This window comes from Camelina sativa, chromosome 11, assembly GCF_030686135.1.
Source record: "Camelina sativa cultivar CO46 ecotype springtype chromosome 11, ASM3068613v1".
In the NCBI taxonomy this organism is placed as follows: Eukaryota; Viridiplantae; Streptophyta; class Magnoliopsida; order Brassicales; family Brassicaceae; genus Camelina; species Camelina sativa.
In genome coordinates, this window is record NC_141890.1 from 44,630,898 (window position 1) to 44,654,578 (window position 23,681).

General features: G+C 37.6%; 8 protein-coding genes and 1 non-coding gene across 14 annotated transcripts; 6 read left to right on the plus strand and 3 right to left on the minus strand.

Moving 5' to 3' along the window:
- Positions 1-65: 65 nt before the first annotated feature.
- Positions 66-1,967, minus strand: LOC104726013 (uncharacterized). Of its 3 annotated transcripts, none has more exons than XM_010444763.3 (2): positions 1,685-1,967; positions 66-844 (listed from the first exon to the last, which is right to left on the minus strand). In XM_010444763.3, exon 2 carries the CDS (start codon positions 762-764, stop codon positions 225-227), a length of 540 nt encoding a protein of 179 aa, XP_010443065.1. In that variant the 5' UTR covers positions 765-844; positions 1,685-1,967; the 3' UTR covers positions 66-224. The 3 variants fall into 3 exon arrangements, with proteins under 3 accessions (XP_010443065.1, XP_019087834.1, XP_010443066.1); XM_019232289.2 differs by having other exon boundaries at positions 1,058-1,963; XM_010444764.3 differs by having other exon boundaries at positions 1,732-1,961.
- An 847-nt stretch (positions 1,968-2,814) lies between these two features.
- Positions 2,815-4,993, plus strand: LOC104726015 (uncharacterized). The gene is made up of 2 exons (XM_010444765.3): positions 2,815-3,327; positions 4,581-4,993. Exons 1-2 carry the CDS (start codon positions 3,168-3,170, stop codon positions 4,859-4,861), a joined length of 441 nt encoding a protein of 146 aa, XP_010443067.1. The 5' UTR covers positions 2,815-3,167; the 3' UTR covers positions 4,862-4,993.
- A 161-nt stretch (positions 4,994-5,154) lies between these two features.
- On the plus strand, positions 5,155-7,717 carry LOC104726016 (putative folate-biopterin transporter 4). The gene is made up of 7 exons (XM_010444766.3): positions 5,155-5,449; positions 5,713-5,840; positions 5,930-6,151; positions 6,245-6,694; positions 6,786-6,983; positions 7,070-7,207; positions 7,299-7,717. The coding sequence occupies exons 1-7, from the start codon at positions 5,369-5,371 to the stop codon at positions 7,561-7,563; spliced, it is 1,482 nt and encodes a 493-aa protein (XP_010443068.1). The 5' UTR covers positions 5,155-5,368; the 3' UTR covers positions 7,564-7,717.
- A 337-nt stretch (positions 7,718-8,054) lies between these two features.
- Positions 8,055-8,126, minus strand: TRNAM-CAU (transfer RNA methionine (anticodon CAU)). The gene has a single exon. It is a non-coding gene; the product is annotated as a tRNA-Met (tRNA).
- A 914-nt stretch (positions 8,127-9,040) lies between these two features.
- LOC104728896 (uncharacterized) lies at positions 9,041-12,301 on the plus strand. The gene is made up of 7 exons (XM_087474601.1): positions 9,041-9,744; positions 10,179-10,319; positions 10,433-10,798; positions 10,885-11,130; positions 11,221-11,313; positions 11,589-11,789; positions 11,889-12,301. Exons 1-7 carry the CDS (start codon positions 9,412-9,414, stop codon positions 12,102-12,104), a joined length of 1,596 nt encoding a protein of 531 aa, XP_087330727.1. The 5' UTR covers positions 9,041-9,411; the 3' UTR covers positions 12,105-12,301.
- A 231-nt stretch (positions 12,302-12,532) lies between these two features.
- On the plus strand, positions 12,533-13,831 carry LOC104726018 (uncharacterized). The gene has a single exon (XM_010444769.3). It carries the CDS (start codon positions 12,533-12,535, stop codon positions 13,721-13,723), a length of 1,191 nt encoding a protein of 396 aa, XP_010443071.2. The 3' UTR covers positions 13,724-13,831.
- An 81-nt stretch (positions 13,832-13,912) lies between these two features.
- On the plus strand, positions 13,913-15,709 carry LOC104726017 (CRS2-associated factor 2, mitochondrial). Of its 2 annotated transcripts, none has more exons than XM_010444767.3 (5): positions 13,913-14,465; positions 14,695-14,822; positions 14,901-15,126; positions 15,211-15,338; positions 15,428-15,709. In XM_010444767.3, exons 1-5 carry the CDS (start codon positions 13,955-13,957, stop codon positions 15,536-15,538), a joined length of 1,104 nt encoding a protein of 367 aa, XP_010443069.1. In that variant the 5' UTR covers positions 13,913-13,954; the 3' UTR covers positions 15,539-15,709. The 2 variants fall into 2 exon arrangements, with proteins under 2 accessions (XP_010443069.1, XP_087330728.1); XM_087474602.1 differs by having other exon boundaries at positions 13,955-14,465; positions 14,701-14,822.
- A 192-nt stretch (positions 15,710-15,901) lies between these two features.
- Positions 15,902-18,818, plus strand: LOC104726019 (polyadenylate-binding protein RBP45A). 3 transcript variants are annotated; one of them, XR_015571164.1, is made up of 8 exons: positions 15,921-16,232; positions 16,349-16,814; positions 17,100-17,182; positions 17,799-17,857; positions 17,946-18,076; positions 18,160-18,253; positions 18,364-18,528; positions 18,619-18,818. XR_015571164.1 is itself a non-coding variant. In XM_010444770.3 (7 exons), exons 1-7 carry the CDS (start codon positions 15,987-15,989, stop codon positions 18,619-18,621), a joined length of 1,164 nt encoding a protein of 387 aa, XP_010443072.2. In that variant the 5' UTR covers positions 15,902-15,986; the 3' UTR covers positions 18,622-18,818. The 3 variants fall into 3 exon arrangements, 2 of the variants coding, with proteins under 2 accessions (XP_010443072.2, XP_087328034.1); XM_010444770.3 differs by lacking the exon at positions 17,100-17,182 and having other exon boundaries at positions 15,902-16,232; XM_087471908.1 differs by lacking the exon at positions 15,921-16,232 and having other exon boundaries at positions 16,766-16,814.
- Positions 18,819-18,982: 164 nt separating this feature from the next.
- LOC104726020 (DEAD-box ATP-dependent RNA helicase 32) lies at positions 18,983-22,434 on the minus strand. The gene is made up of 8 exons (XM_010444771.3): positions 21,857-22,434; positions 21,438-21,713; positions 20,908-21,231; positions 20,595-20,786; positions 20,354-20,509; positions 19,860-20,272; positions 19,620-19,771; positions 18,983-19,514 (listed from the first exon to the last, which is right to left on the minus strand). The coding sequence occupies exons 1-8, from the start codon at positions 22,238-22,240 to the stop codon at positions 19,174-19,176; spliced, it is 2,238 nt and encodes a 745-aa protein (XP_010443073.1). The 5' UTR covers positions 22,241-22,434; the 3' UTR covers positions 18,983-19,173.
- Positions 22,435-23,681: the final 1,247 nt, after the last annotated feature.

Consider the following 23,681-nt stretch of genomic DNA (forward strand, 5'->3'; position numbering starts at 1 on the left):
GCTAAAAACCCTTAATATAGGGTGATGAACCTAGACAAATTAGATAACGTTACTTCCTAGTTCAATGCAAAAACAAAAATGAATGTAATGACCAAAGGTTCGTTTACAATTACATTGTTGGTTTGACAAAGAAAGCTTACATTGTGATTTGGTGTAAACCGATTCATACCGGATATACAAACCAGATATGGCAGTGTAATAGGGCTAAATTTGCAGAGCTCTTCTTAACCAATGCTCTCATTGAGTTTAGAGAATCCAAGCTTTTTGAGTCTACTGGTTATCGGGTTAGCCCAAGCTCGATCTGGATTCCCGCATTTCACATCCACAATGTCCACAATGTTCATTCTCTTCTCCCTTCTAGGGGTTCCTTGCAACGACACATTATCAGAGCCAAGCATTGGAAGCTGATGACTGCTTTTGGTATTGTGACCCTTTGGTATTCTAACATTATCAGAGCCAAGCATTGAAAGCTGATGAGTGCTTCTGGCATTGTGACCTTTTGGTGTTCGAACATTGTTGTTGTTGCTGCTGCTGCTAGCTTCATCTGATGATTTTCTTGGTTTCGTTCTTTTTGGAGTTGAAGAAGATGTGCCACAGTCTACTGAGACAGGGATAGTTGTTCTAATGGGTCTTGTTGTGGGAGTCTGAGGTGAAGGTTGTTTCATGGAGTCTAGCTCTCGAGTCATTAAAGTTGCAACTGTTCCCGTTGCTCCTATTTTTATCGATCCTCCGCCCCCTTTGATCAGTTCAAGCTTCTGAACCATTATGAAATTAGTTAATTTTTCTTTCGCTTCAGCGACTCTCTTAGAGGATAACTTCTTCTGTTTTGTCCCGCTTCACAGGTCTGAAATCAAATCAGCATAAGCAAACAAAGCATCAGTCTAGAAGAATTAGTATCCTTATTGCAGCTTATCAGAAAGCGGAAAACCAAACAAAAAATATGCCACTTGTCAACAGTTTTGCAGTTTTTAAAAGGTGAATACATGTTATTTAAAATTGATGTATATCCAAAACGATCTAGTAGCTCAAGTTTCCAACTTAGCAAACTTTGAAGGACCTGAGAATTCCATAGATAACACTAATGTGATGTTGCAAAGCCCTTCACAAGCTATTTGCAAGCACTCTAGAGAACAAACCAATTGTGTGCTGCACCATAACTAAAGTCATATCCAGTGGTTTCAAGCCATATCCAGTGGTTTTGAAGTAAAAGAAAAGAAAGATGAAATTAAAAGAAACTAAGATCAAACTCTAACCATAGGAATAAGCTGTGAAGAAAAGCATTAAAGCTATCTACAGATGCTAGACATGACACATTTGAATAAGACCTTGGAAGCACATCATTACTATGCCACTGGTGTCATCAACTGTTTAGTAATTAGATGTTTCAACAGATTGATTGAAATAGAAAAGGTTGGAACTTGAAGCAATGTAATGTCATCAAAGAAACGAATCAACTTTACTTTCAAAATCAATATCTATCAATCCCTGTAGACTCCATGAAACAACCATGAGAACGACATTTGTATGATTCTAAACTTGACCAGTCACATTCAACAGCGAAGAAACAAAGGGTCAAATTCACATAAGAGCAAACACAAATTCTCCTAATTGAAAAACAACCCAGGCTAATAATCTCAACAGATCACCAAAACAATGGATATACACCAAAAAGGAAAAAGCTTACCGATTTATAAACGATCAAGTGAAGCAGAAGAAGAAAAAAGCCCAAACCTTTAATCAAATTTCAAAACTTTTAGAACTCGGAGATGTAATTGATCGAACTGGATTCAGACGTAGGAACATCATTGAACATTTTTTAGGTATACGAATGGGAATAAAAATCAAAACTTTAGGTCTTTTGATTGGTTTTGAAATCTGAGGTTTTCTTGTGGAGCGTTATGGATTAAGCAGCGACTAGTCAACGTTTCTTGATTACAGTGTAGGAGTAGATCGCTAAAATCATATCTTAGTGGATTTTTTTTTTTTTTTTTTACGATCAAATTAAATTATTGGAGATGACTCTCTTTGAGAGAGAGCCAATTAGGTACCGACGAGCTTACATAGGAGAAACATAAACCATGTGTTCTTGCACATTTCCCAAGTTTATCGGCACAAATATTATCCTCACGGGAGATATATCTAATACTAAAATTAGCAAATCTATCTCTGAAATGAATAAAATCCTTCAATTCTGATGAAAAGGTCGGCTAATACTCGATATTAGTCGTCATCCTTAGGAGGTCTGAGCAATCCGTAGCAAAAAGAGTTTTATCCAGGTCCAACACTAATAAGTACTCCATAGCCCAAATAAGGGTATCTAACTCTGCATGTAATGGGGATAAGCTTCTGCGCGATCCTTTTAGCCCCATGTGCAGGATTCTATCACCAATAGACGCAATCCAACCATGCCCACTCCTATCCTCCTCTGTATGCCAAAATCCATCTATAAAGCATACAAGAGAATCTTGAGGAATTGGGATCGAAGGTATGCATGCTTCTACTACCGCTGGTGCTAAATCTCTGTTATTTGCTCTTCTCCAAACTTCTTCTTCTTGGATAGCTTTCTCCAGTGTATCTTGCGGAGCTTCAGAGATATTTTCAAACACTTTCTTATTTCTTGCCTTCCAAATGTACCACAACATCCACGTGAACGTTCTCAAGATTAAATCAGTTGCACCAGAGTCTCTACCACGCCCATATAGAAAATCGAGGTTGCTATATAGGGAAGATGAAGGGAACACTATAGGATGTGAAGGGATTGTCGATAAAACCCATACTTGACGTATTGAGGGGCATTCAAAAAGCAGATGGTTTATAGTTTCCTCCTACGCTCCACATCTAGGACAATCTTTAACTTTTACTTGTAGAGTAATAATGTTTAACTTTTTATGAACAGTGAAGAAAAATATGCAATTACATTCAAAGCCTTCAACTTTGAGTTTCTCACAGTTCTAGCCTTTAGTTATCAATCGTATCAGAATTATATGTTTTCGGAACTCTCTTTATCAGTTAGAGGGTTTTGAAACTTGCCGACAAAACGTAGAAGTAGGTAGGTGGTGTATAGCTCCGGCCAATTCAGTAACAAGTTCTGTTGTTTGCTAGGGTCGTGTGTTTTTGTCTTAGGGAGAAGCGCGAAGAGATTAAAAAGATTAGACCTTTCCGGCTTCATGGATTCGAAGTTGAGAAATTTCGTGATGGGTCTGTTTGTTATGACTGCGATCTTTCTAGGTTCTGGTGTCGACGCGTGGACTGGCGAGATTCGTGGTAGAGTTGTATGTGATGTCTGTGCTGATTCTTCAATCGGACCAGAAGATCATGTTCTTGAAGGTTTGTTTCTCTTCAATCAGTTTTTTTAGTTGTTCGATTATAAATTATCTTGCTTCACGTTTCCAGTTGTGGTTCTTCAGAGTGATTACTGTTTATTTTCGATAGCAGTTGTTTTTAGTGATTCTCACACATCAGATTGGTGTGAATTTATTATGCATTAGCTTCATCTTACTGCAATTTTGGACTCGGAAAACGGTAATTGAGTTATACAGATTAGTCTATTAGTTCACTTTATAGCCGAACTATCGTTGGTTACTGTTTGTTCTTCTTTCTTGAGCAAATGGTTTTTATCTATGCAAGTGTGTGCCTGCATATTCATATTGGTTTTAGTAATTGCATGAACCAAGTTTTGTGGGGTTTATGGTTTCAATCATCTCTTGTCACTCTGGAACTTGATAATTTGGTATGTTCATCATCCTTGTGTTTTTTGGTTGCACTTTTGTATTTATTCGATAGTGGTAATGGTTTTTTGAGGATTTATGTTATGCAAATGTGAAATCTTGTCAATTTTTCTGATTCATAGTTAGTCTTTTGAAGTACATGAATCAAATTTATAAGTGACTATGGTTTGTATCATCTCTGGAACTTAGTAATTTAGCTTATTCATCCTTTTGTTTATAAGTGTGTGACGTGTCTGCAGTTTCTGCGTATTCATATTTGGTTTTAGTAATTGCATAACCCAAATTTAGAGGGGGTTTATTGTTTATATCATCTCTTGCCTCTCTGGAACTTAGAAATTTTGTATGTTCATCATCCTTGTGTTTTTGGTTGCACTTTTGTATTTATCCGATAGTGTTAATTGTTTTTGCAGATTTATATTATGCACATATGCAGTTATGCTACAAGATTTCTATGTGAAATCTTGTCAAGTTTTCTATTTCATATTCAGTGTTCTAAATTACATGAATCAAATTTAGAAGTGACTATGGTTTGTATTAGCCTTAGTTTCAAGTTTGTATCATTCCCATGTCTCTCTGGAACTTAGTAATTAGCATTAGCTTACTCATCCTTTTCTTTTCTTCGGGTAATGGTTTTCCATTCCATTCTGCTTCATATTCCAAATTGTCTACTCGAAAACTATATACCGGGATTGCTTAGAAACCACTAGCGGTTCACTCACCGTGTTTACTTTGAAGATGAAGACATGTCACTATTCTGCTAGTCTAATAAATCGTACTGTTTTACTTTCTTTAAACCAGTATCTGAGTTGTTTTTGTTGTGCAATCGTTCTTGTGTGTATATTATATTAACAGGAGCTGAGGTTGCGGTTCTCTGCATAACCAAATCTGGAGAAGTAGTAAACTACCAAGCTTTCACAAACTCAAAAGGTGTCTACACAGTTGCAGAGACAATGCCAGAGAGCAAACGTTGGGACGCTTGCCTTGCAAGACCCATAAGCAGCTTCCACACACCTTGCAACCGTCTACACCAAACCAAAACCGGAATCAAATTCACTTACAACCGCCCTTCCGGTTACTTCCATGCCGTGAAACCGTTTGTGTATCGTCCACAGTATGCACCTTCTTATTGCTGATTGAATAATTCAAAGACTCTTTGTAAAAAAAACTCCTTGTATAACTTGTGATGATAGAAAGATTAAGATAAACTATGTAATATGAAATAGCATATGATTAATGTCTTAATGATTTAAAGGATGAAGAATAAAGTCGTAATCAGAGTCAAAGGCAGACTAGTCTCACAAGGCGGTGACGGGGGAGGTAAAGAACAGATGATGTTGAATAGGTCCTACTAATGACGTGTCCGAATGCTATAGGATCAACGACGTGTCTCGCGCTTTTTATTTGAGGAAAAGACGAAAATATCCTTATGTTTATTCTTTGCGTCAGTCAACTGAAAAACTGAATTGTCCTTCTCTGCGACGAGGAACCCATAAATCTGGGAAATTAAAAAAAAAAATACAAATCGTTATGAGAAGTCGAGATTGAGAAGACGAGGAGAGGAGGACAAGATTCTGATGAACCGTAGAAGAAGGAGAAGAAGCTGAGAACGTGTTTTTGTCTGATTCTTTGCAATTAAGAAGATGATACATTGGTTGAAGCAGCTGCGATCGGCGTTTGGGTTCGCGTTTCTGTGGCTCGTTTGTCTCATTTACTTCACTCAGGTCTGTTTCAATCTCTGTTTCCATGACTCCTCTGCCTCATTGCGTTTTCAAATTGGAAGCCTCTGATACGTTTTTTTTTTTGGGATGATCGCGTTTTCCTCTGTTTTTTCGTATGTGTTTTGAGATGATCACCGTACATTTGTTGAGATCGGTTTGGTTAGTGATGATGGAGGAGCTTAGAGTGTAGATATAGAAAACTGCAAAAAAATTTGTTTTTGTTTTTTGCTGGATTGGGAAATTGATTTTGTTTTTGCATTTTATAGGGATTTAGATCGTTTGTATGGACAGCTGTTTCATATCAGCTCAAAGACAAGCTTCAGTTATCACCATCAGCTTCTCAGTTTGTCTTTTCTGTTGCTTTCTTTCCATGGAGCATTAAACCTTTATATGGGTATGTTATCTTCGTCGTCACCAATAATACAGTGAGTGAATGTTGAAGCTTTGCAGTAATGATATGTTTTTTTTTTGTGATTTTGGTAGGATTATCTCAGATTGTATCCCGATTAATGGGAAGAAGAGGACGCCGTATTTGGTGATATCGACTGTGCTATCTCTTGTGCCATGGCTCTTGCTTGGTCTAGATTCAACTTCTCGAAGTTCCAGTCTTTATCTTATGATTCTCTTGACTGTACAAAACCTGGGATCAGCTATGGCTGATGTTGTGGTAGATGCTATGATAGCTGAAGCTGTGAGACTTGAAAAGTAAGATTCTATGTTCTTTACTTTCTGATGATACGCACTTAAGGATACTTAGTTCCTTCGTTGAGTTATAGGTTCTTTAACTGTTTATATCAGGGCCTCGTTTGCTGGAGATCTTCAGTCTGTCTCATGGCTTTCTATGGCTGTGGGTGGAATATGCGGTAGTTTATTAGGAGGCTATGCGTTAACCAACTTGAAGATAGAAACAATATTCCTCCTTTTCACTGTACTACCAGTGCTACAGTTACTATCATGTGCTCTGGTTGAAGAAATTCCTACTAACAATGAACCAATGCCTGACATGTTGGATTCTAACGAGTTTGAAGAGAAAAGCAAGATGAGCAACGATGATAACTATCGAGATACCAATAAGTCCAATACAAGAAGAAGGAAGGGGCAGAAGAAAGGTAAAAAAGGAGGAGCTACCAATGGGAAGTCTGAGACACATAAGAAGCAGTCTAAGTCATTAGCTTCACAGTGGTTCCAGTCACTGAAAGCAGCCACTTTTGGCTTGGTCCGAGCATTCAAGCAACCGATCATTTTGAGGTAATATATTTGATACGCTTCCTTGAGTAAGTTGCTGTTAGAATGTCTTGAAGTGTTTCTTTCTCATTTTTACTTTTCTGTAATATTACAGACCAATGGCGTGGTTTTTCGTTGCGCATATCACTGTGCCAAATCTTTCTACCGTCATGTTCTATTACCAAACCGAGGTCTTGCAATTGGATGCTTCTTTCCTAGGAACAGCTCGTGTTGTTGGTTGGTTAGGTCTCATGATTGGTACTTTTATCTACAACCGGTATCTGACAAATATGACTCTACGCAAGTCTCTCTTGTAAGTCTAAATACTTCCCACACACATCCTTACATCTCAATGTTTTCCATTCTTTAAGTGATCTAATCAATAAAACATCATCACAGGTTTGCGCACATCGGGATTTCTATAACGATACTCCTAGATATGGTTCTCGTATCAAGAGCAAATGTGGGCTACGGAGTTTCAGACAAGACAATGGTGCTCTTCGGATCAGCTCTAGGTGATGCCATCAATCAACTCAAGTACGTTGTTTTCCCCCATCTTTATTTCCTCTAGAAATGGCCTTGAAGAAGAATAGTAAATCTCATAAGCATGCTTTTGCTTAAACCGCAGGTTCATGCCGTTCTTGATCTTGTCTGGTCGTCTATGTCCTCCTGGGATCCAAGGAACACTCTTTGCGCTGTTTATGTCGATAAACAACTTAGGAAACACAGTTGGGTCGTTCATGGGAGCAGGACTGGCTTCACTTTTGGGAATATCTTCAGGATCCTTTGAGAATATGTTTATGGGATTAGCCATTCAAGTGTTTTGCACTTATATCCCTGTTATGTTTCTTTTCTTGATTCCGAAGGAAGCTACAGGAGTATCTGCATCCTAGGCTTGAGAGAGAGTAAAACCTAAAATTTCTCACTAGAAAAGCTTTAGATTAGAGATTTTTGGATTAATTTGAGCATCGGCTTTTGACGTTCTTACCGGCTTGGAATTGCCACACATTAGAGTTGTTATATAATACGAAAGACTTTATACAGCCACATTTTTTTCTTGTCAATCTTACTTCAATCGAAATATGCAACGGAATTTACCTTTTCATTTTTTGTTTGAGCCAAAAACAGATTCAGATTTATTGAAATGGTCTTGTTTATTCTAAAGCGAAACCATACCACAATTTATTTTTGTTTCTAGATTTTCTCAAGAAAATCACATACATAATTAACGTAAGTGGTTTTTTCTCTAAAAATAAAACAGTTTATTTTTAAACTTTGGGGGAAGAGCGAGTGAAATGTAATGCGCCATTTACAGAGTTGGCTAAGTTAATTGAGGTTTGAAATTGCCATACTGGGAAAAGAAACAAAAAAAAAATCAAAAACTTATCAGAGCCAGGTTTCGATCCTGGGACCTGTGGGTTATGGGCCCACCACGCTTCCGCTGCGCCACTCTGATATTTTCATATATTCTTTTACATAAAATAAATTTAACATCATTATTTGTCAACATAAAATAAATTTCAGTTCTTGTGTGCTAAAGTTGGAGGTGATCCTCTAGTTTCAAACAAAGGTTTCTGGGATGAATTGCTAGGAATTGGGTTGAGAATTTCAAATTTTTGGTACTAAAACTCCTGTTTTAACACTTTATCCCAGGGCCAGGAGGATCTTGCAATGATCGATGATGGTCATAAAGATGGCAAACGTCAGTACTGGTTCCCGTGTATTAATTGTTTCTTATGTTTATGCATCATGGAGATTGGAGCTGATACGTAAATGATACCAACTCCTGTTTCGTCATCAATGGAATTATATACATGAAGATACAAATCTTATTCGTATATAATTTGATTTGGCAATCTAAAAGGGAACTAAGAAACCTACGAAGTTTCTAATTTGTCATCATGTCATGTCGGACTATGTACATAAACAAAAACGTTTCAAGGCTACACAAACGTTAATGGAAGATTTGATTTGTTTGCTTTGACAATTCGCTTTTTGTCTTGTAATAATTTTTAATATTTTGGGAGTATATTTATAGTGGAAGAAACGGCGACGTGCCTTGCCTTCTAAATTTAGACGCCATTGAAACATACATACTTCAAGTATGTACACGTTATACCAACGATAACGCAACGTAATGAGATGATGACATCGAGGGATTGGGTTGGAATGGGATGTCATATTCTGGTTGATTTTTGTATGTTGCGGTGTACGCTAAATCCCTCTATCGTGAATCTATGTACAACGTGTTGTAAGATCATGCAAACCTCGTTGATAGTCTGATTTATACATTATGAACATATTTGGATGATGTGATATTAACTGTGATGGGTGAGTTATGATATCGTGTACATGCAAACTGATTTCTTTGTAATTAGAAAACTAAACTTAGAGACACCAAAAAGACAATAAAATAAAATCAAGTAGTAATCACATATACATATTCATAATATTATTTTAAGTTTTGAACATATTTTCTTAAAGAAAAAAAAAGAAATTTTTACTTTAACTGTTTATGAGATTAATTCCCTTTTGTTAGCAAAATTTTGTGATAAGGTTTTATAATTAGTAATAGTAAATTTAAATCCAAAATAATTAAACTTGCCAGTTGCCACTTTTATACGGAAGTTATTTACTTTTATTTTTTTAGATTTGTTTTGTTTTGTTTTGTTGTTTCTTAATATAAATAAATTTGATTTTATAGTATCGTGGAGAGACTAGGAACCCAAAAATAACGAAACATGGCGTCTTCATCTCCCTCATCGTCTTCTTCGCTTCCGTCTCTGTTCACAACCATCTTCGTCCTACTGTTTCTAATTGTATCAACCGCTGAATCGGTGAAATCGCCGTTTCATCCACGCGATCTGCTTCCGCATTTGCCCAGACAAGTCTCGTGGCCGATTCTAAACTCTCTATATGGAGCCGCTGATCTGCTTCCTACTTTCATCGGAACAGCGAGTTCAGGGAACGATTCCGTTCAGTGGAAAGGTGCTTGTTTCTTTGAGAACACGGCTACCTTGGAGTTCCATAACAAGTCTGGTAGCGAGTTTGGTGGTGGCACGCTTCACATTAAGGTTTTGAATTTTTTTTGAAATTGAAGTTAATTCATAATCGATTTTGTTTCCTTTTGGTGAACTGTGATCGTTTTGTTTGCTTCTTGTGTGATATGGGCCCTTTCCAATTTTGACTTTTTTAGAATCTGCAATTGTGTTGACCGTTAAGTCTCTAGGGATGTTAGGGTTTTTTGAATCCGGGAATTTAGGAGAAGATTTGGGGTTGTATCTGATCTTCAAGTTTGGATTTTTTTTTTTTTTTTTTTTTTTTTTTTTTTTTTTTTTTGTGAGATTCTTATCTTGGAGGCTTTCATTTGGAGTAATTGATTTGTGTATGAAACCATTTTCGAATATGGTAATGTGTGTTAGTTCTGTAGTTTCTTACTTTGGCAGTGGATGAAAAGCTAGTTTTAATAGACAGAATTCTGAATTTGATTTTGTTGGTGTTAATGAAGGCGGATAAGGCGCATAGTTGGACATGTATGGATCTTTATGTATTTGCAACTCCGTATCGTGTGACATGGACTTGGTACTTCATTTCTCGACATCATACTGTGGAGTTTCCGGAGTGGGATGGCAAAGCTGAGTATGAATATGTAAGTTTTTGTTTTGAATTCTGTTTTGCCATATCTCTTTTGGTTTCTTTGATGTAAGGATTTTATATCTATGCAGTTTGGTTGATGTGTTTTGGGTTTCGATATTGGATCAGGTTAAGAACAAAGGAGTTTCGATATTCCTTATGCACGCAGGGATGTTAGGAACACTTCAAGCACTGTGGGATGTTTTCCCTCTCTTTACTAATACCGGTTGGGGGGAAAGCGCTAACCTTGCGTTTCTTGAGAAACATATGGGAGCTAATTTTGAAACTCGCCCTGAACCATGGGTTACGAATGTTACTACTGATCAGATCCAGTCAGGTGATCTCTTAGCTATTTCAAAGATCCGTGGGAGATGGGGTGGTTTTGAGACTCTTGAGAAATGGGTGAGTGGGGCATATGCTGGTCATTCCGCTGTTTGCTTGAGAGACTCTGAAGGAAAACTATGGATTGGTGAGTCCGGAAATGAAAATGAAGAGGTAACAATACTTCAGAGTGCTGCCTTAAGGTTAAGTTTTAAGTACAACAAGATTTCTTTTGTTGAAGGTTTCGCTTTTGGTCACAGGGAGAAGATGTTATAGCGATATTACCATGGGAGGAATGGTGGGAATTTGAACAAACAAAGGATGACTCGAACCCTCAGATTGCATTGCTACCTTTGCATCCTGATGTTAGAGCCAAATTTGACGTTGCTGCTGCCTGGAAATTTGCTCGCAGCATGGAGGGTAAACCATATGGTTATCACAACTTGATCTTTAGCTGGATCGATACCATTAGTGAAAACTACCCGCCTCCTCTAGATGCTCATCTTGTATGGTTTTCTTTTTTCCCTTCTTACAATTTTGGTCTGGATGAATGAGTACACTTTTCTAATTGGATTATATTTGAGCTTTTCTTATAGGTTGCATCTTTCATGACTGTTTGGAGCAAAATGCAGCCTGATTATGCTGCTAACATGTGGAATGAAGCCTTGAACAAACGACTAGGAACAGAGGTATTAAACTTTGTGCTTGTTTTTATATACCCAGTCCTATATATACCTTTCGATCTCTTACTTCTTGATCAATAAAAAGCCTTTTTTAGTTCGATTGTTATAATCATTCTGAATTCTAAACATCTTCATAATTCATAGGTATGTTTACTTAGTGCTTGTCCTCATTTGAGATGGTCTTAATATTGATACTCCATTTTTCTCTGCTATTATAATTTGTTTTTCCTTTTCCCGGCCCTTCTCCTTTCTCTTCTTATTTAACATGGTCTAAATTGCAGGGACTTGATCTTTCTGATGTACTGGTGGAAGTAGAGAAGCGCGGATCCTCATTTGACAGATTACTGGCAGTTCCCGAACAAGACGATTGGATATACAGCGATGGTAAATCAACCTCTTGCATAGCTTTCATTCTCGAAATATACAAAGAAGCTGGTCTGTTCGGTCCACTTGCTAGTTCTATTCAAGTCACAGAATTCACGGTAAGAACCAATCATCAATACACACAGTCTCTGTTTCCATTCCCAATTTCAAAACTCTTGTGACCGTGGTCTTCTATTTCTCTCTTCTTCAATCTGCAGATCAAAGATGCTTACATGCTAAACTTTTTCGAGAACAATGCAAGTCGCCTTCCTACATGGTGCAATGACAATGACAATGTGAAGCTTCCTTACTGTCAGATACTTGGGAAATACAGGATGGAACTTCCTGGTTACAACACCATGGAACCATACTCGCACATGAACGAACAATGTCCAACTCTGCCTCCAAAATACAATAGACCAGATAACTGCTAGAATTCAACTCTTATCTCCCTCAGATGTTTGTTTGATTTTAGGTAAAAGTTAATGTAATCCCCGTTGGAAAACTCAACAATTACTTTATCTGTTTGTATATATCATTCAGGTTTGTAGCATCTGCTCTGCTCATCACGTAACTGTTTGGATATTATAATCCAGTGATACACAGCAATAGAAATTAAAAAGTTTCGATCTTTTGAAAGCTTCAACATACTCATTGGTGTTTTCGGTTTAAGCTTTTCAATTACACATCACTTCAGTGTTCCGTTGCGGCGGCTCCAGAAACGATTTGCTTTTGGTTTCATCAATCTAAAACTTAATTTCAATTGTAACGTAGTCTTCTTCCGGTTTAATTTGGTTTATATGTCTCTTCCGGTTTAGTTAGCTCATCTTCGTCGTAGCTTGAAAGCTTTTAGATTCCTAAAATGTGCGTGATGTTATCAGGACAGATGATGGGCCATGTCGTGGCCCGAACTCAGCTGATCCTGTCTCGAGATAACTTCGCCGATTGTATACGGTGTCACGGTGTGAGGGTTTCAACAAAAACCCTAAAAATGGGGTCAAAGCGATCCACTTGCCCTTCCTGCGATAAACCAAGCCAGCTTTGCCTCTGCAAGAAGATGCGAGTTCCATGTTTCGATAATGAGGTGAGTGTTACTATTCTTCAGCATAGTCTCGAGAGAAAACACGCCCTTAATTCAGCTAGAATCGCTAGATTAGGGCTTAAGAATGTTAGTGTGACCACTGTTTTCGATGTTCATGATGAGGCAGAGTTCGTAATCAGGGTTATTGGATCGGGTTGCTGCAAGATTGACACGAATTGTTCGGATTCTGGTTATAGGGTAGAGAATGGAGCTTCTTTGGAGCTTGATGGTAGCTCTAAGTTAGGTAGTGGCAGTGTGGAGAATTTAGAATTTGAGAACAATGGTAGGTTGGGATTTGCTGAAAGTTTGAAGCTTTCTCAGCATTCAGGTGAAAGTTCTAGTCGGGATTTACGGGTTACAGATCAAAAGATAGGTTCTTGTGAAGGAAGTGTATCAGAAGATTTGATAAGAATGTGTATGAAGAAACATGGTGTCATCAGCAATATCTCACACTCTTTGATGCTCGAAACCAGTGTAGAGAATCCTAGTTTTGATCATATACTGGCTTCTCCTGCGGCCATGGATGTCTTGGCAAAAGGGTTTGTGGTAACAAAGTTTTCAGAAGGGAAGCGAGAATTCGAGCTCGAGGTTCCTCCTGGATCAGCATTGTTGTTCCCGAGCGAAGAATCGGTGAAGATCAATGATCTAAAAGAGAAAGAAGAAGAGTTGAAGCTAAAGAATCTGATTGTTCTTGATGGGACATGGTCAAAGGCAAGAAGAATATACCTTGAAAATCCATGGCTTAAGATTTTATGTTGCCATGTGAAACTGGAGATCGAAGGTACAAGTTTATACAAAGAAGTTCGGCGGCAGCCAAGAGCGGGATGTTTGTCTACAATAGAGAGTATTGTATACGCGATGAAGGAGATGGGAGAAGATCCTGAAGGTTTAGATAATATGTTGAATGTTTTTGAATCCATGGTTGAAGATCAAAGAAGATGTAAAGATGAGAACTTTAATAAGATCATCTGAAAAGGCAAAATGACTTTTGCTGTTGTAACATGACCGCTGAACAATTATGCTAAAATTGGTGTCATTTTTTGAATTGGGTGAATAATAGAAATATAAGTATTGCGGGTATGAAGCAGGAAACTTTCATAGTTATGGACCAAGATGTAAATTAAGAAATTATACTTGTTCAGTAAAACTTTTGGTAGCTTCACAATTAAACCCTACGAGGAGCTCAGAGTGTTTCGTTTCTGAATGTTTTCAATTCGCAGCAGAAGCTTAACGCTAGCAAAAGAGCCAAAGGATTCGTTTTTGTTGTTGGGTCATCTCCGAGCTCGATTTGTATCTACAGATAACTATGATCCACCATTTTCACCTCTCTCAAAACCCACTAAACCTTCTTCAGAGAAGAAGAAGAAGAAGAAGAAGAAGGAAACGAAGCAGGATCAGTCGTCGGAGCTGGTAAATAAAACGAAGATTCCGGTGATTTCAGACCTCCCTTTCGATTTTAGGTATTCGTATTCAGAAACAAACCCGGAAATTGAACCAATTGGATTCCGTGAACCGAAACGGTTTTCTCCGTTTGGACCGGGTCGATTGGACCGGAAATGGACAGGGACTTCCGCATTGGCTTCGCCGGGGATTGATCAGAGCCAATGGGCGGAAGAGAGGGAAAGAGTTCTCGGCGAGCCTTTGACAGATGAGGAAGTTACGGAACTTGTTGAACGGTATCGGCATAATGATTGTTCACGGCAGATCAATCTCGGTACACTTTTTAATCTTTTAGCTTTGGTTCATCGTATAAACTTCAAAGTTTAGAGCTTTCTTCATTGTTTCTTTGGGACTTTGTGATCTTGGTGAGAATTATGAATTCATGTTTCCTCATTTTGTGATATAAATCAAGTTTTTAAGAATTGAGCTTTGAAACATATGTGATTGGTGTCCTCTAAAGCTTCCTTCAATCAAACTGGTTTATGATTGGTATCATTTGTTAGGGAAAGGTGGTGTGACACACAATATGATAGATGACATTCATAACCATTGGAAGAAAGCTGAGGCAGTGAGGATCAAATGCTTAGGAGTACCTACTCTTGACATGGACAACATATGTTTTCACCTCGAGGTGTCTGTTATTAGATTGTCTCTGTTATTAGATAGTAAGTGCTCGTCCTCATCTTACTATAGTTGTGTTTCTTGACAGGAAAAATCTGGTGGAAAGGTTGTATACAGACACATAAACATTCTAGTTTTGTATCGAGGAAGGAACTATGTAACTAAGAATCGTCCCATCATACCACTCATGTTGTGGAAGCCTTATCCACCGATATACCCAAGACTTGTAAAGAATGTAGCAGATGGGTTGACATTTGAAGAAACCAAAGAGATGAGAAATCGCGGGCTTCATTCTCCTGCCCTAATGAAACTTAGTAACTAGTTACACCCGTTGCAAACTCCTTGGTCATTTGTTCTGGTCTTTCCTCAATTTCATTGGCTTAATGTTGTTGATGCAGCTAGGAATGGTGTCTATGTTAATGTCGTGGGAAGAGTGAGAGAGGAATTCGAAACAGAAGAGATTGTGAGACTAGATTGCACTCATGTTGGGATGAGTGACTGCAAACGAATCGGTGTGAAGCTAAAGGTATAATATAACTCTGAATGGTTTTTTTTTTTTGCTTGCCTTGTGAGATTCTTTATGATTGATCTTTAATGTTGTGAACAAAATTGCAGGAGTTGGTTCCATGTGTTCCCATATTGTTCAAAGATGAGCAGATCATACTCTGGAGAGGGAAGAGGAAGGGTGAAGAAGAGGTTGTTACAAACATTGATCCAGAAGTATGATCATGTGACCTACGCAACTGCAACTGTAGACCAAAAAACTTCTTCATCAATACAACAAAATCTTAATCAAGAACTATGCGTATTGGTATAATTGACTTTAACTTAGACTAACATCGGACCAGTCCAAACGTTGTTGTTTATGAAATTGACTAAACTAATTATTCCTTTAAAGCTTTAACTTTTTATAGTACAGTAGTATCAATTTTACCTTTAGAACACCAAACATGTTCAATTAGACAATTACTCTTTATCGCCGGTTCAGAACCTAACCGGTCAATAACTAATGGGCTGAGTTTAAAGTTAAAATTTTGGGCCTCTAAGAAAAAGCCCACACTATGATACAATTACAACTATAAAGGAAGCGAGACTTGAGGCTTATAACGTCCTTTCTTTTTCATTTCTCTTCCCCGTAGCAAATAGTTAGGTTTTTTTTTGTCCGTCGTTAGTGATGCATCAACCACCGTCAAACGCCGCCGGAGCAGGACAACAAACGGGACAGCAGCAGTTGTGGATGATGATGCAACAACAGCAACAACAGCTACAGCAGCAGAGGCAGTCGGCGCCGGCACTAGGTCAACAGCAGCAGTACGGAGCTGGATCTCAGAATCCAGAGGTCAAGTCCTTATGGATTGGAGATTTGCAGCAATGGATGGACGAGAGCTACATTATGAGCATCTTCGGTCAATCTGGAGAGGTAATTTTGTTACAAGTTGAAGTCTTTTATTTAATTATGTAGAAAGATTGAAAAGTATTGTTTATCGATTAGGGTTTAGGTTAGTGATGGTTTGGTGTTTTGGTTTGTGGTTGCAGGCTGTATCAGCTAAAGTCATTCGTAATAAGCTGACCCGACAATCTGAAGGTTATGGATTCATTGAGTTTGTCAACCGTTCTGTAGCTGAGAGGTTTTTGCAAACTTACAATGGTGCTCAAATGCCGAGCGGCGAACAGACGTTTAGGCTCAACTGGGCTCAGGCTGGTGCTGGAGAGAGACGACAGACTGAAGGTGCTGACCACACTATTTTCGTAGGCGATCTTGGACCTGAAGTCACTGACCAAATGCTCACGGATACGTTTAAGAGTGTGTATGTGTCTATCAAGGGGGCAAAAGTTGTCATGGACAGAACCACTGGAAGGTCCAAGGGCTATGGTTTTGTCAGGTTTGGGGACGAAACTGAGCAGATGCGTGCCATGACCGAGATGAATGGTCAATACTGCTCCACCAGGCCTATGCGTATTGGTCCGGCTGCCAATAAGAATCCTCTTCCGATGCAACCAGGTATGTTTTATATATAGGAATTGTGTGCCTTGAGTATGTTGAATGGTGATTTGAAGATTGCTTGTGTTTTAACCTTCTTTGTTGAGCATTGTAATTGAGTGTCTTTTTTGGTTGATGTATTTCTTTCTGATTAGTCAAGCTTATTCTCTCAGTTGGTGCTGAAGGATTAAGAGAATTTATCTGTTTGTTTCCTTTTAGTTTTCGCCTTTCTACACTTAAAATGGATTCTGATATTGTAAAGCATCCAAACACTTATAAAAATCAGCTCATGTTGTCTTAAAGCAGGAGAACAAGTGGCTCTCTTTGGGGGGAGCCTGGAACTGATTTCAGCCGAAAATGATACCACCTTATTGCGTGGCCTCATTTAGGTCAGTTGGTTATGTTATCAGAAGAAGTTCCATACAAGTGGCTGTTATTAGCCTACAGTTTCAAATTACTTTCCACTTCCTTACTTATCACTTAGAAGTATTTTATTTTGAGGCTTTTACCTTCAAATTAATTATTTTCATATTCCGTAGCTCATTTTTTCCTTCTTTAATTTTGAGTCTTACGTTGAAGTTAATACTTCTTCTCTAAGTAGACTTTTGCAAGTCTTTTTCTGTCTTTTCATAATGTTTTCCCACTTTTACAAGTATTTTCGTAATAGTTTTCCTCTCTAGATCTATTCTATTAAACCTTGGCCAAGCCATAGTTGATTACTATGGATGTAGGTGAAATTTTTTGCTCCAGTTATTTGCTTGGGTGTTGAACTCCCACTGGCACTTACTGTCAGATTCTCCTGATCATTTTTGAACTGTATGTTGTTTGGATTGTTGCTGATATCTTCTTAGCTTTTGATGTGAATATTTTTTGCAAACGTTTTTAAGTGAGCTTCTGTTGTTCTGCAATTTAGTTTCCTTGTAGCTGTTTTACCATGTCGAGTTTTATTCTATATCAATTGAATTTTTAAGCCCTTCTTGAGTTCACCCATCTTTTTATTTGCAGCTATGTATCAAAACACTCCAGGAGGAAATCCTGGAGATAGCGATCCAAATAACACAACAGTATGTAGTTAGTTTTCTTTTGCTTTCCTCCAAAATCTCTTGTTTGATATTTTTGCTAGACTATAAGTCTAATGTGTTGTACTTTTAGGTTTTTGTTGGAGGTCTGGATACTAACGTTACAGACGATGAGTTGAAGTCCATTTTCGGTCAGTTTGGGGAACTAATTCATGTGAAAATACCTCCAGGAAAACGTTGTGGATTCGTTCAATTTGCTAACAGGTATAAAACATCATATCATCTATTCACTATACAAACCCATTTAGTTCTTTTCGTACATACTTAAACTCTCTGTTGTGCTTCAGGGCGTCTGCAGAGCATGCACTTTCGGTGTTGAATGGAACACAATTAGGTGGACAAAGCATCCGTCTTTCGTGGGGACGTACTCCTAACAAGCAGGTTGGTTTGGTACCTTTTTAATCTTGCATTCTCAATTTCTCAAATCTCTACTTGTAAAACTTGATAGTAATTATGAGCAAAATCATAACTTATAATTTTTGTTATCACAGCCTGATCAAGCCCAATGGAACGGTGGTGGATACTATGGAGGATACCCTCCACAGCAACAGGGCGGCTACGAAGCTTATGGTTATGCACCTCAACCAACTCAGGATCCTAATGCGTACTATGGTGGTGGTTACTCTGGCTATGGCAACTATCAGCAGCAACGACAGGTAAATCAACAACACTAAACGACTTAATATTTTTGTTGAGATTTACCAAATGTGAAAAAGTTCCTTATCATTTTCGTTTTTTTAATGCAGTGAAAGATGAACATCGGCCTTATCTACCAATGTCTTGGAACAAACATGAGTCTTTTTAGGACATAGACTAAGAGTGCCCTTTTTTTATATTTGATGTGAATTTTGTTTTGCAAATGAGTTTGCTATGAACATAATGTTTGCTGAATGTTGAAACTTATTCTGTTTCTTAAAAATATTATCCAACAACGATCGGATTACCATTTGCTAGTGTGACAAACCACCTTTATAAATGTGCACTCCAAATTCAATATGACTACCGGAGTAAACAAAAAGGTCTGATAGAAAATAGAGTAAATAGTATAAACTATTTGAGAATTTATCAGATTACAGTCAAAAGCGACATCAAGCATATATAATATGAGAATTTTATGAAAGGAATTAAATTATTTTCTTCCCAACACAGATAAAAAGGCTAAAATGCAAATCATTTTTCTTCATAGTAGACAGAAAAGCAAGAGTGGAAAACAAACCACAAAATTTTCCCACAATTGATAAACTACACAATTACTCTCGGTGTACAAAGGAAGAAGCTTAAAATATGTCTTTTGAGAGATCTCATGATTGAGTTATCAGTTTGAGTGCTATTTCTTCAAGCTCAGCTACGGAGATAGAATCTGTGTTGATTTTTCCTCCTTCCTTTTCTTCATTGTCAGAGACGATTTTCTTGGCTCTTTTGTGATTTCTTCCTGTTTCTTCTTCTGATGATCCAGAACCATCATGGCCTTCTTCTTCTTCTTCTTCGTCATCTTCTTCATCCTCCTCCATGGCTCCTCTCTTCCTCTTAATCTTCTGTTTCATTCTCTTTTCCCTCCTCTTTTCCCTCTCAACTTTCTTGTCCTCAGCGTCGGCTTTCCTCATTTCCGCTCCCACTTTCTTATAGAATTCCTTCCTTTTCTCTGCAAAAATCAAGAACCATCTGCATTGTAAATACTGACACATTGCTAGTTTGTGGGAACAGAATAATAGGGATTTGATGTAACTTAAGGTCCATGTTCCTTTACCTTCATCAAGGGCCATGTCAGTCCCTGTTGCACCAGCTACACTTGCTAAGGGAGCCAACGAATTGCCTTCCTCATCAAGCACAACCCTTGACCCAAATGGTCTGTGTAGATTGATCTTCAGCTTCTTGTTTTTCAAAACCCGAGTTCCTGGCCTATAAATTCAAAGGAAATTTATACACATAAATTACCATGATAAGACTGGTAAGGAAAAAAATAGTTAATGGAATTTCAAAACCATACATGAGAACTTCTTCCTTGGTTGATTTTTCTACTTCCTTGCCCTCTCCATGTGGCTTGAGAGCGAAATCCTCTTCATCTAAATAATCACCCAGAAGATCTTTTTCTACAACCGGAGGTGCTTCACATTCTTGTGCATACTCAGGCTCCTCCATAGCGATAGAACTCTCAAAGACCCCCTTTTTCTTCGTTTTTAGGTTTGTGAATCGGATTTTGGGAGTCATTGGCAGACCAAGTGAAGCAGAAAAGTTTTCAATCGACAGCTTCGACACATCAAAAATCTCTTTATCTTTTCTTTTGTGGATGGACCTCAGATATGTGATGAAGGCTCTCTGAGCAACACCTTGAAGTTCGGGGTGCTTGACTAATAAAGCAGCCAACCGCCTAGAAACCTCTTGCAACTTTTCGTTGTTTGCCTGCGTGAACAATTTTATTTAAGTCAAATGATTTTCAACATCAGACAGTCGAGACTCAACGAAAGTGAGGTATTTACTAACCTTGATGAGTTTTACAGGCACTCTAGCTTCTTGTAATCTCTCAATCATTTTTTCTTCCGAAGGTGTCAGAAAGAGGAGCGACTTCCCTTGAGTATAGAAACGAGCTGTACGCCCAACTCGGTGAATATAAGAAGCTACATCTTCAGGACAATCCATCTATAAAATAAATATGATGACATCACACTTCAGCCCGACAAGACCATAGAGTATTGTATGTAATTCTGAATGTGTGGATTCATACCTGAACAACCCAGTCCACAGCCTTCTCAAAATCAAGTCCTCTAGCAAGAACATCAGTACAAAACAGAACTGACTGTCTCACAATGAACTCCGAGTACACTCCCATCCTTTTCTCCTGACTCATTTTTCCATGAAGGCACTTCAAAGGTATTCCAGGCTGGAGCTTGCTGAATGCTTCATAAACAAATTTGACCTGCCCAAAATAATGATTCCTTTATCAATCTCAAGATAGAAAAGAAGTAGCAGAATGAAAGTGAACAAAACTATCTCCATGTTGGATTTTTCAAAGAGGAAGAAAGGTAAAATCATCTAACCTGTTTCTTGGTGGAGAGAAAAACAAGAATCCTGGAATTAAGATGAGTTTTGATGAAGCTCCATAACATGTCTAATTTCTTTTCCACTGGGACAATCATGACCGTCTGCATCAAGCTAGTTGGAGTAGCTGTAACCGCCTCTTCATGTACACTAATGTACTCAGGATCTCTCAAACTGAGTCTAGCTAGATCCTTGACTTTCTTAGTTTGGGTTGCAGAGAAAAGCAAAGTTTGCCTGTGCTTAGGCAACTGTGAGATTATAGGATCCAACTGCCCCTTAAACGCAGAATCAAGGACACGGTCGGCCTCATCTAAAATCAGAATCTGCAGCAAAAGCGAACATACATAAAGATAGGGGATGCCCGTTTAGTAGTGGTTCTACAGTATCCTTGATTTGCAACTTTCCTTGGTGGCAGCATAATGATTATAGATAAGAGTTAACAACACAAGATGCCCCTAAGATTATGTAGCTAACATTTCTTTTAAAGTAAGGTAGAGTGAAAACATGAAGAAATAGAGTCAAACAGTACCTGAAGCTGTGAACAATCGAAGTTTGGGGTCTCATCCATGTGCTGAAGAAGCCTACCAGGAGCACATACCAAAATATTAATCTCATTAACTTTCTCCTTCTCAACGTCAACTCCTTCGCGCCCACCAATTAAGAGCCCCGCACTGAAGTTATGAAACTTTCCTACTTTATTCAAAACATTGAAAGTTTGAGCTGCCAATTCCCTTGTTGGAGATATAATAATACATCCAACTCCATCTTCAGAACTCCATCTCTCCCTATGTAACTTCTCCAAGATCTACAACACACAACAAACCCATCCATTAACACACACCAATGCAATAGCAAGTAAAAGCAAAAAAAGAACCAAAATTTAAAATACCCAATGCTCAATCAATCTAACGAACAAAGTAACAAGAGAGAATTGAATCGAAGCCTCACCGGAATAACAAAAGCCAAAGTTTTGCCCGACCCAGTTCGCGCAGCACCGAGAATATCTCTTCCGCATAAAGCATGAGGTATGGCAGCTCTCTGTACATCAGTCATATCAGCGTACTTCGCCTCTTTCAACCCTCTTTTCGTTTTATCCGATATCGGCAACTGAGTAAACTTCCTTACGCCTGCGTAACGCGAGAATACGGTGCCGTTTTTGCCGTCTTCGAACTTTCCGATCTTGGCGTCTTTAGGAAGAGGACCAAATGAAAGTGGATTGGATCCTGAATCAGGTTTCTGGGATTCGATCCACTGGTTCAGAAGATTGATCTCCTCGACTTCATTGCGACGCATCTCCTTCTTCATTCCCCTGGTCTTCTTAGGTCTTCCCATCTTGACACAAAACTAGAGATCCAGAGAAGTAAAAGCTAACGATTTGAGAAAGCTCGAATTTGCGGGAGGTATGAAAAAATTAGGGTTTTACGATTTGACAGAGAATCACAAGAAGAAGACGTTGTTGCAGCCAATGCAAGGGTTTAACGATGACGATGTCACTTTTTTTTTTCGACTAAAAAAAAATTAGGCCCAATAAGGACTAGTTTAGGCCCAATAAATAGGCATTTTCATTACATGTTTTCCATTAAGTTATACACCCTCCATTTCAAAATATAAGATGTTTTAGAGAAGTTTTTTATTTCAGAATATAAGATGTATTCAATTTTCTATGTAACTTTTAGATTAGTTTAGTATTATATATTATGCAGTATTGTTTCTGATTGGTTGAACTTGTTAAAAGTAAATATTTCTTAATCTTTGTGTTTTAGTTAAAATATCCTATATTTTGAAACACAGGAAGTATTAAAAATTAAACAAGTTTGAGAGCTAAGTATGGTGTAAATCTCAACACTAATCAGTATGACATTTTCCAGAACACATTACCATTATGCGTCTTTGCCTTTTTTTTTTATTAAGTTTTTCAAGGCTAAAGTGATGAATTTGATATGATCTTAGTTTATGCATCAAATTAGTAAGTAACTTTTACAAAAAAAAAAAAAAATGTAGTCAGTAATTGTAAAACACATGTGGTCTGGCGGTACACATATGTCAATTCAAGCGAACAAAGAAAAATGAAACTAATCTGTTAAACATTTTTTTAAGTTCTTAAGAAAAATCATAAAATAGGCTATAGTTCTTATCTAATTCGATAACGACAAAAAGATTACTCTAAACTCTTAAACTGTATATTAAGTTGATTTATCTCTTTTCGAGATTATCCCATAATTAATAATTATATAGAATAACAATACATTGGATTGTTTTTTTGGTTAGTTGTGTGCTTAGTATATTGGATCCAACAAATAAAATTAGTTAAGAGCACTTTGATAGTTGGATATCGACACGGTTTGATTCCCATTACTCGAAAACAAAGAATTTCTTTAACAAAAAAAAATAATTGTATATGCTTTGATAAAACCACATAGTTTGTACAAAAATTTGATACCATGTTGCAAAATTAAAGAGTTTAGGTGCATTCACTCTTGAGATAACATTTCTTAATTCGAAGTAATGACTAAAATTTTTAATTATAATAAGAGAATGAGTTAGCATTCCATAAATTAACAAAAATGAATTATCATATAGAAATTTACAAAAATAAATTATCCATATAAATTTTTTTACCTACAACATTAAATTATGGCGTTAAAAGAGAATGTTATAATAAATTTGGAACTAACAATGCATATAAAAAATTATAACGTATAATTAAAATGTTATCATAACACAAAATGTGTATTGCACTAAAAGAATTAGAGAAATATGTAATGAAATTTTG

Bases quoted from the DNA above. Each gene is read 5' to 3' on its own strand.
- LOC104726013 (XM_010444763.3), bottom strand. From the start codon at position 764: ATGGTTCAGAAGCTTGAACTGATCAAAGGGGGCGGAGGATCGATAAAA.
- LOC104726015 (XM_010444765.3), top strand. From the start codon at position 3,168: ATGGATTCGAAGTTGAGAAATTTCGTGATGGGTCTGTTTGTTATGACT. The intron at 3,328-4,580 runs GTTTGTTTCTCT...TTATATTAACAG, and splicing joins AGAAGATCATGTTCTTGAAG to GAGCTGAGGTTGCGGTTCTC.
- LOC104726016 (XM_010444766.3), top strand. From the start codon at position 5,369: ATGATACATTGGTTGAAGCAGCTGCGATCGGCGTTTGGGTTCGCGTTT. The intron at 6,695-6,785 runs GTAATATATTTG...GTAATATTACAG, and splicing joins AAGCAACCGATCATTTTGAG to ACCAATGGCGTGGTTTTTCG. The intron at 6,984-7,069 runs GTAAGTCTAAAT...ACATCATCACAG, and splicing joins ACTCTACGCAAGTCTCTCTT to GTTTGCGCACATCGGGATTT.
- LOC104728896 (XM_087474601.1), top strand. From the start codon at position 9,412: ATGGCGTCTTCATCTCCCTCATCGTCTTCTTCGCTTCCGTCTCTGTTC. The intron at 10,320-10,432 runs GTAAGTTTTTGT...ATATTGGATCAG, and splicing joins GCAAAGCTGAGTATGAATAT to GTTAAGAACAAAGGAGTTTC. The intron at 11,314-11,588 runs GTATTAAACTTT...TCTAAATTGCAG, and splicing joins ACAAACGACTAGGAACAGAG to GGACTTGATCTTTCTGATGT.
- LOC104726018 (XM_010444769.3), top strand. From the start codon at position 12,533: ATGTGCGTGATGTTATCAGGACAGATGATGGGCCATGTCGTGGCCCGA.
- LOC104726017 (XM_010444767.3), top strand. From the start codon at position 13,955: ATGTTTTCAATTCGCAGCAGAAGCTTAACGCTAGCAAAAGAGCCAAAG. The intron at 15,127-15,210 runs GTAACTAGTTAC...TTGTTGATGCAG, and splicing joins TCCTGCCCTAATGAAACTTA to CTAGGAATGGTGTCTATGTT. The intron at 15,339-15,427 runs GTATAATATAAC...ACAAAATTGCAG, and splicing joins GAATCGGTGTGAAGCTAAAG to GAGTTGGTTCCATGTGTTCC.
- LOC104726019 (XM_010444770.3), top strand. From the start codon at position 15,987: ATGCATCAACCACCGTCAAACGCCGCCGGAGCAGGACAACAAACGGGA. The intron at 16,815-17,798 runs GTATGTTTTATA...TTTTATTTGCAG, and splicing joins TCCTCTTCCGATGCAACCAG to CTATGTATCAAAACACTCCA. The intron at 17,858-17,945 runs GTATGTAGTTAG...TTGTACTTTTAG, and splicing joins GCGATCCAAATAACACAACA to GTTTTTGTTGGAGGTCTGGA.
- LOC104726020 (XM_010444771.3), bottom strand. From the start codon at position 22,240: ATGGGAAGACCTAAGAAGACCAGGGGAATGAAGAAGGAGATGCGTCGC. The intron at 20,273-20,353 runs GTTAGTAAATAC...TTGTTCACGCAG, and splicing joins TGCCTGTAAAACTCATCAAG to GCAAACAACGAAAAGTTGCA. The intron at 19,515-19,619 runs GTAAAGGAACAT...TGATTTTTGCAG, and splicing joins TGACATGGCCCTTGATGAAG to AGAAAAGGAAGGAATTCTAT.